Source organism: Choristoneura fumiferana, chromosome 15 (assembly GCF_025370935.1).
Source record: "Choristoneura fumiferana chromosome 15, NRCan_CFum_1, whole genome shotgun sequence".
Classification (NCBI taxonomy): Eukaryota; Metazoa; Arthropoda; class Insecta; order Lepidoptera; family Tortricidae; genus Choristoneura; species Choristoneura fumiferana.
Window position 1 is genome coordinate 6,884,765 of NC_133486.1, and position 9,345 is coordinate 6,894,109.

Sequence of the window (9,345 nt, forward strand, 5' to 3'; positions counted from 1 at the left end):
ATTCTGTTCTACTTAGGGGCGGCAAAACTTTAATAGCCTACTGGCGGAAAATTTGTAAATCCGCCACTGCCAGGAATTACATTTTAGTGTCCCGGATTTCGACTACGAGAGCAGTATTGCCTTCCATATTAAAAATTGAAGCTGCAGTTAACATTGCCGGCCTGTATTCAGAATGCACATGCCTGAGAACTGTTTTTGGGGTCCTTCCAAAAGACTTGCCAAATGACAAAATCTGGGCTCACTTTTTAAAACTACCAATTATAACGATTTTGTCAATTGTAAGAAAATAGTTGGTTTTGTGCTTGTATTAATATTTAACTACCGACCCAATTTGTACCCCTCGAATTGTGCTGGAAATGAAATGCATGTATCTGGCAACCCTAGTTCTACTACACTAACGGGCTGTTTCACCATCCATTGATTAACGTTAACCGACTGTTAAATGTGATGCCGTCTCCGTCTATTCGAACAAAACAAATAGAGACGGCATCACACCTAACCGCCAGTTAACGCTAATCAATGGATAGTGAAACAGCCCCTTACTCTCTTAACTGGCGAGAAAGAATTGAGAGGAAAAATAATTTTGCCATTCTAAGACTGCGTTGCCACCAAAGATGTGCGAGGAACGTGTTTTTCATTAACCAATAGAAACGCTTCATTTACCTATCCTCGCACAGCACATCTCTGGTGGAAACAGCTGAGTGAAGCGGACCTCTTTAGTGGAAACGGAGCCTAACTAACTACGGAACCCTAAAAACCGCTAATCGCTATACTATTATAAAAAAATAAAATATCACGGGACAATTCACACCAATTGACCTAGTCCTAAAGTAAGCTTAGCAAAGCTTGAATTAAGGGTACTAAGCAACGGATAAATATAATATATGTGTATAGATAGATACATACTTAAATACATCTTAAACACCCAAGACCCGAGGACAAACATTCATATTTTATCATACAAATATCTGCCACGACACGGGAATCGAACCCGGCACCTCAAGCTTCATAGTCAGATACTCTAACCACTAGGCCATCTGGTCGTCTAAAATTATATTAATTATAAAACGGTTAAGCAATTTTTCATATTTATTATTTGTCATTTTATGCCTGTCTTATTACGTAATACTTTTAATAATGTAGCGTAGGTAGAGCCGATGATAAAGTAAAACACCAATACGTATGCGAGGTGCGTGTATGCATGTAAATGGAAATTGAGTTAATCTCTCAGTAGGTGGCACGCTTTATATGAACAGCTCTATTAAATTTAGTTAGCAAAGAAGTTTGCAGGCACTAGCCTGAAATCTATCATAATCATCATCATTTCAGCCTTTATACGAAATACAAATACAAAATTGTTAATTCACATAAAACAGAAGCTCGACTTGGCGGGGGCACTACCGTGCCCCAGATTTACAACAGTAGGACTGTCCGTCAGTGACCAAACTAGGCTGAGCCTGTAACTTGGCCAGCTGCGAGTGTGGTTGACAGTATAGTACATTGTGTCTTAAGGGCGGTAAATAAGGAATTACGAAAGAGAGTCTATTAGAAGCCCAAAGTGGAAGGCTGAAGGCTTTAATGAGTCGATGTTTGTAATTCTAGTACCGCCCGTGCGACATACAATGTTTTTCATCACATTTGCGAGTAAAATTGAAAATTTGTAAAAGAAAAACTATTATTTTTTTCAAAAACTGCCGATACCGCTAATTGCGCTCTTGGCGGCGTTGGTGAAACTGCCCCTAATTGTCAAAAGTAAAAACACGTATCCGATATTTTTTGAAAATGTACTGATGGACTATAGTACATTGTACGTTAAGGGGCGTAAGAAGGGGATTACTGACGAGGTTCTATTAGAAGCCCGACGCCGGAGGCGGACGGCTTTTAATTACTCGAGTTTGTAATTCCCTTACGGTCCGTGATACACACGATGAGTTTCATCACATTGTGAGGAAAAAAATGCAAAAAATGAAATGTCTAAACACTTTACAGCTAGGCAAAAGAAACACGCTAAAAAACCAACTGAAATGACGTACCTACTTACTTTGTACAAGTTTTTATTTAGTTTCACCTGTCCCGTTGTCTGTCTGTCTGTCTGTCTGTAATCAAATCTTGCAAGTTAAATTTGACCAACTTCCAGTAGTCAGATTGACTCGAAATTTGGAATACTTATGTAAATTATGTGACAATACAATAATTTAGTAGTAACATCCTGGTAGTCCAGCCAAGATCGTCTCCGCAGGACAGAACTCTACAACGGTTAATAGCATCGACTTGAAATTTGGTATGCAAATGTAGTTTCGGTGACAATGCAAGTACAGTAACAAAAAGTAGTCAGCAAAAAAAAAGCTTGTATTAAAAATTAAATTTTTATGGTTAGGTTATTAAAACTAAAGTCATAACTCCCTTGAGAAGAAAAACTATACGTACTCGTAAATCCATAACTCTCCCGGGAACAATTGAGGCTATTGTCCTTTAGTATAACAGGCATGGAATAACATCACTGACGAGCAAGTGCGATGAAAAATGTATTCTAGCCTTATTCTAGCCTATTAGGTATCGTCTAATTTACAAACTGCTAGAAAATCTTCGGGTGCTCCTGTACCTGATAATCAGTAATTTAAGCTAAAGTATATGCAAATGCCCTTTTTCATGACCCATTAGTTAACAGCCTAATTATTTTGTCAGCGTATAAAAAGCTGAAAGCAGTTTTGTTTTGTATCGAGTCAAAGCTCGATCTTCAAATAAGTCGCTTGGCTAATTCTTTAACTTAGACACAGAAAAAGGAAAGAAAAAGATAGTTCAAAATGAAGTTTGTGATTGTAGTTATGCTGCTTGGTTTGTGTTACTACGGAACTCATGGTAAACAATTGGGTCAATCGACTTTTTCTTATCGAAAATACAAAAAGAGACCAGCACTGGGAATCGAACCCAGGTCCTCAGCAATCCGTGCTGCGTGCAATAACTCCTACACCACTGCTGGACAGGAATCTAGACACGAATTTTTCCTATGCATACATATCTCAGGTTACTTATTTCTACTATGCTACTTAAGCAGCAGCATTAGCGACATCTATGTTTCGTCGACAGACGTCACACTCTTTCGGAACTAACCGCTCACCCAGACAAGAAATGTCGCTACTAACTCGCTGCAATGGTGTGCTAGTGCTGCTGCTTAAGTAGCATAGTAAGACTCCAAAAAACCAATCATAATTTGATTGCTTAGTAGCGACATCTCTTGTCTGGGTGAGCGGTTGGTTCCGAAAGAGTGTGACGTCTGTCGACGAAACATAGATGTCGCTAGTGCTGCTGGTTAAGTAGCATAGTACAAATAAGTAACCTGAGATATGTATACATAGGAAAAAACGTGTCTAGATTCCTGTTCAGCAGTGGTGTACGGGTTATAGCACGCAGCACGGATTGCTGAGGACCTGGGTTCGATTCCCAGCGCTGGTCTCTTTTTCTGGTTTTTCTGTGCATCCATGTCTCAGTATTTTCGATATGGTTTTACGGGATACCCGTAAAAGTAACAAATTTGGAGTTGAAATAAAAAATACGAAAATACTCCAAAAAACCAATGTCAACTTTTTCTTGTTTGTTATTCTGTCCCGTTGTCCAAGAGACATAGTGACAGTTTCTTAAAAAAACTGCTTTGATATATGCGACTAATATGTTTAAGAGATAGTCCTTAAAATAATGAGCTTGTAACTATGACAAAAATGTATACTCGATGAATTTTAATCACAGAAAACATATAGAAACTCGTGGTTTCAAAGAGTTGTCCAGGGGACGTAACCATGGCATGGAGGTACAAGAAAAAATTGATCGGCCCAATTACTGGCACGAATGGTCCAGGTATTAGTGCTATAATGGGGGTTTTGGGCAGGCGGAGTATCGCTAGATGGCGTTAGTACCCCGAGCTCCGTTTGACGTTTCAGTCTTGCTCGCGATTGGCTCATCTAGTTATGTAACGAATCACGAGCGCGACGCCGTGGTGGCCTAGTGGTTTGACCTATCGCCTCTCAAGCAGAGGGCCGTTGGTTCAAACCCCGGCTCGCACCTCTGAGTTTTTCGAAATTCATGTGCGGAATTACATTTGAAATTTACCACGAGCTTTGCGGTGAAGGAAAACATCGTGAGGAAACCTGCACAAATCTGCGAAGCAATTCAATGGTGTGTGTGAAGTTCCCAATCCGCACTGGGCCCGCGTGGGAACTATGGCCCAAGCCATCTTGTTCTGAGACGAGGCCTGTGCCCAGTAGTGGGACGTATATAGGCTGGGATGATGAGCGCGACGCAAAAGTCAAAGACAAACGGAGGTCAGGATACTGGCGCCAACTGGCCTGTCATTAACCCTCATTAAAAAAGTAGCGACATAGTTTTTTTATTATTACAGGTACTCCTCCATGCGATTGTTCTTACAGAGTTCTATTAGGAAATCAGGATATGCTCCATCGACGATGGCGTTCAAATGTTAAAGGTAGAAAATATATTTTATTCCCGCTTTATTTTAACTAAATAATAAAATATAGAATTAAACAGTTCAACTCATCCTTTATAAGTCAAGAATGGTTCGACTAGTTTCGATCTTTTGGCAGACCTTTTTCAAAGGTGAGTGCGTTTACGACGCACAACTGCCGTGAGACAGTGCAGGGTGCGCCACGGCCGCGAACCGTGTTTCCATCAGACTTTCCCCCTTTTAGCTTTATTGGTTCACATTAATTAACAAAAAACTGTTACAGCAGAAGGATCGAACTCCGAGAAGGACGAAATTGGATCTGGAAATACTTTTGGCGGCCCGAGGAATCGTAAAAATGAGAAATGTACGTATACTACAGGGTGACTGGTAATTCGACCTATTCCTTGGTTATTTCAAAGTTCATTTGCAATGTATTTGGCCCAGTCAACCAGGGGTCCAAATTTACTAGTTTTCGAGTTATGCTAGTTTTAAGTTAAAGTTTAAAAACACCGCCTTCCGACCTAAAAGTGGCAATTGTAAAAAAGTACATGCATTAGGACATCCCCGGCGCGCACCTATGAGTTTTTCGAAATTCATGTGCGGAATTACGGTTTGACGGACGAAGCGTAGCTGAGTTCGTCAATAAATACGTATCCACTAATAGCCATTTCCGCTGAGGCATATAGTTATAGTGCCTTTCTCCAATAATGCTAGGAAATAAAGCAAAAATTTTAAAATATTACATTAATGCTTGCGCACGGCTTTATAATTTTTGTCCTTATAATTTCCCGCGATACTTGTTTTTTTTTTTGGAGTACAAGACACGGCTCATAATGCCATTTCATTACAAAAGATAATTTAATTTAAAATAAAGCTACAGTACAGTTTAAAGTGGTACTGAACGCTGTTTACTTAATTCGAAAATTAACTTTTGTTACCTTTTTTTCGGTAAGTATTTGAATTGTGCTTGAACTTGAAATATTAAAAAAGAGTGAAACTGATTTAGACATTTATAAATACGCCGTTTCTTTCTAAATTAAATCTCAGTCTAGGAATTAAAAAAATTTGGCTGTTTGTATTGACTTATCTTAGTCAAAAAGTGCATTTAAAAAGTAAAAAAACTATACACTAATGAATTTTAGTACAATTTGTGTAAAGTGTTTTTTCTTTAATTCGTGGCATTCTATAAAGAAGAATTTCGCGTACTATATTTTCGACAGTTAGGCGGACATTCCCGAGCATATTGGAGAAAAAGTATATTTCTTGGGGCGCACGGCGCATTTTTAATTTGTACTTTGATGATGTTCAGCTTTATTGCTCCAACGTTGAAAAATGTTTCAGCCAGTACATGCGACAAGCCGGGATGCAGAAGCGTTAACGGGCCAAGGCAACGCAAAGACCATTTCGAACGTACGTAAACTGCTTTAAAATAATGTAAAAATACTGATCTCTTACCATCAGGAGACCCACTTGCTCGTTTGCCATCCAGAAGAATAAATAAAAAAAAAACATAATGAAAATGTACATAATATGACATTTTATTCTATCTATCTATCTATTTAGCCATTTTATCCTGAGCTCATTCTCCTGCGGTGTATTGTTATAGAATATCTCTAAGCTCAGTGTGTCGCTTGACAGAGGCCTCCTCTAACATATTCCACTGTACTTGTAAGTAATAAAATGTCATATTTACTTATTTATATTTCGTGACATACGGGAGAAATGGCATGAAAGAGGCAGTTTACTAAACGAGGCAAAAATATATAATACTTTTAATTAAATAAATAATGTTTTTTTCTTCTTTAATTATATTTATTCATTAAAATAGGTAATTTCATGCGGATAAACCTTGAGCACTATAAAACATTCATTAAAAAATGTGTCTTTGTTCTTTCATAACATTTCAGTGTTAAAAGATCCAGCCGGTCTGTAATATAAAGTGTAAAAAACAAAATAATAATAATTGCACTGTTTAAAAGATAAACAAAAAGACAATTCGAACAAATAATTTTTACAAAGTAATGAAATTTTTAAGACAATTTTATTTCTATCACTAATTTTAAGTAATTCCAACAAACGCTTTAACCTTTATTTATATCTTAACATATTCAGTCATACTTATTATAATAGGTATGAAAAAAAAAAAAAAAAAAATGAAAAAAAAAAAAAAAGTTTATTTGGGTATTTTACAAGGTATATAGATGAGGTTGGAGCCTCCTATTAAGCAAAAGTATGCTTGTGTCAGGAGACACCGCTCCTCCATAACAATAAATGGTAGAATCCATAATAAACTAGAACCAAACAAGAATAGTAGAATAATAATAACGCTAACTAGCTAACTTAAACAAGATACATACAACTAAGATTTTGTGAAAGGTATATATGTCTTAATTTTAAAAGGTGGATTTTTAATAACAACAATTTCGAAAACTCAACAAAATAACAAATAATATCTTCTATCAAAATCAACATAGTAAAAAAAATGTAACGATAAAAAAAATATTGCTCACTTTGAGCTTCTGAAAAGTCTTATTTGCTTAATTTTAAGATTCAGACTTTTCAGGAACTTAAGAATATTTCTTAAAATAAGAAACATCTCTTGTGATAAAACAAGCCCAATTACAACAAATTTCGAACTGAAACCAATCTTGATCACTGTTTTCATATGATTTGCTTCAAACTACGCAATCGTCCATCTATCAATAACGCGGCTCTTTCATGCCACTTCTCCCCTACAAATATTAAATTTTAACTTCTTTTTGATTACGAAGGTTTCAGGAATAAATATTTTCTTTCTTTTGTTTCTTTAAATAAATAAAACAAAGTAAAAGATAGCAGAGGCAATAAACGCGCGCACGTTTTTTGCTTTCTCTTAGATTATAGTGAATAACTATACTTAAAAGTAATAGTACATTGTGTCTTAAGGGCGATAAATACGGAATTACGAACGAGAGTATATTAGAAGCCCGAAGTCGAAGACTGAGGGCTTAAATGAGTCGATGTTCGGAATTCTAGTACCGCCCGTGCGGCATACAATGTTTTACATTACATTTGCGAGTAAAATTGTATATTTCTAAAAGAAAAAATATGATTGTTCCAAATATTGGCGATACCTTAAGCTGCGCTATTGGCAGCGTCGCTCTCTCACTCCCCCTCCCGCAGCATGCACCGCAACGTGCGTGTGCATGTGGTCCTGCAGCAGCAGCGCGCGCAGCACCATGAGTACGGGCAATGATTCATTTACCGACCACGGGTTTCATGAGAAGCACATTAAGGTCGAGGGTTTTATTTGGGGGGTTGCAACCAAGGTAGCCTGCATGTTACGACACTTTTTTCATCACACTTGCTCGTAAACAGTGTCAAAACTTGCATGCAGGCTAAGGTCGGTAAATGAGTCAATGCCCGTACTGATACTGCTGCGCGCGCTCCTGCACATGCACAAGCGGGTCAGGCACATGCCGAGGGAGGGGGAGGGCGGCGCTGCCAAGAGCGCAGCCTAAGGTATCGCCAATATTTTGAAGAATTATATTTTTTCTTTTAGAAATATAAAAATTTACTCGCAAATGTGATGAAAAACATTGTATGTCGCACGGGCGGTACTAGAATTACGAACATCGACTCATTAAAGCCCTCAGTCTTCGACTTCGGGCTTCTAATAGACTCTCGTTCGTAAATCCTTATTTACCGCCCTTAAGACACAATGTACTATTGATAATTAGTATTATTTTTAGCATACTTCTATCCCGCCGTAAGACAAATGGATTCATCCCAGCCAGAGTATGTGGACCTAGACATGCAATTACCGTATGCTGAAACTGAATATCAAGATTAATCTCCTGCATTGAAACGATAAATATGGTTACTCACCCAGCATACTACAAACACCCGTAACACCGGAAAAATACTGATACGTTGCCGATCCAGTGTGCCTGCCTGCACAAAAGAACGTGTCAATGCAACATAATATTAAAACGGAAAAGTAGTGTTTTTTTTTCTCAAAATTTTGAATCCTGCATATTTTGCTTTTCGCGTCCTTCGTTTCAAAACGTTGTATGGGAGAGTGACCACCTTATGTACCTAGAGTTGAGAGCATAAATATCTATACAGTCATAGCGCCAAATATATGCATACATCGACCTTATGTTAGTGGCAAGGTATAGATGTTTTTGATATCTTGGTAACGTACATATATTATACGTATATGTACATTATATTTGTGCCCTTGATTGTAAGTGACGACAGTTAATGGATGATGTTGAAGTTGATGTTGTAGATGTCGTGTTAACATCCCTGCTATATTGTTGAAATTATTTTGTAAATTACAATAGGTATAAGTAACATACATAAATTATTTAAACAATTTTTAAATAAACATATTAAGTAATTTAAGTTTTCGCTTTTTATTTCTTACATTTATACCAGTAGGTAGGTATATACGTACAGTTCAGCACAAGTCAACAGATATTTGATAAGTAACACCTTTAAACGAGCAATTCTTGTATACCGGTGGTGGCCTATAATATGAACAAATAATTAAAAACATAGATCGTACTCATTAAACTGAACAACATTAGTCCATATTAAATGATATTGTAACGGATAACTCACGACTTAAATCCAGTTTAGCTCGACATGTTTCGGGCTATTTCGTAGCCCTTCTTCAAGGGAGCACGCGACTCGGCGGCTGCCTCAACACGCGCACTACGCGCCACCGCTCTGCTCGCGGGACGATACCATTTACAATACCCAATATAATATTCGTTACAATATCATTTAATATGAGTGAGTCTCACGGTAGTTTCGTGTTCAAAACATTAGTGCAGCTACTTTTAAAAATAATGTAGTCTTAAAATTTTCCCTTTTTCATACAAATTAAATAGTGTTATCAA

At 37.4% G+C, this 9,345-nt stretch overlaps 1 protein-coding gene across 1 annotated transcript; it reads left to right on the forward strand.

Moving 5' to 3' along the window:
* The first annotated feature begins 2,735 nt into the window (after positions 1 to 2,735).
* On the forward strand, positions 2,736 to 8,845 carry LOC141435604 (uncharacterized). Its single transcript, XM_074098333.1, has 5 exons — positions 2,736 to 2,859; positions 4,394 to 4,477; positions 4,740 to 4,820; positions 5,798 to 5,866; positions 8,188 to 8,845. The coding sequence occupies exons 1-5, from the start codon at positions 2,805 to 2,807 to the stop codon at positions 8,286 to 8,288; spliced, it is 390 nt and encodes a 129-aa protein (XP_073954434.1). The 5' UTR covers positions 2,736 to 2,804; the 3' UTR covers positions 8,289 to 8,845.
* Positions 8,846 to 9,345: the final 500 nt, after the last annotated feature.

Excerpts from the sequence above, each read along its gene's own strand:
- LOC141435604 (XM_074098333.1), top strand. The coding sequence starts at position 2,805 with ATGAAGTTTGTGATTGTAGTTATGCTGCTTGGTTTGTGTTACTACGGA. Across the intron at positions 2,860-4,393 it reads GTGTTACTACGGAACTCATG|GTACTCCTCCATGCGATTGT; the intron begins GTAAACAATTGG and ends TTATTATTACAG. Across the intron at positions 4,478-4,739 it reads ATGGCGTTCAAATGTTAAAG|CAGAAGGATCGAACTCCGAG; the intron begins GTAGAAAATATA and ends AAACTGTTACAG.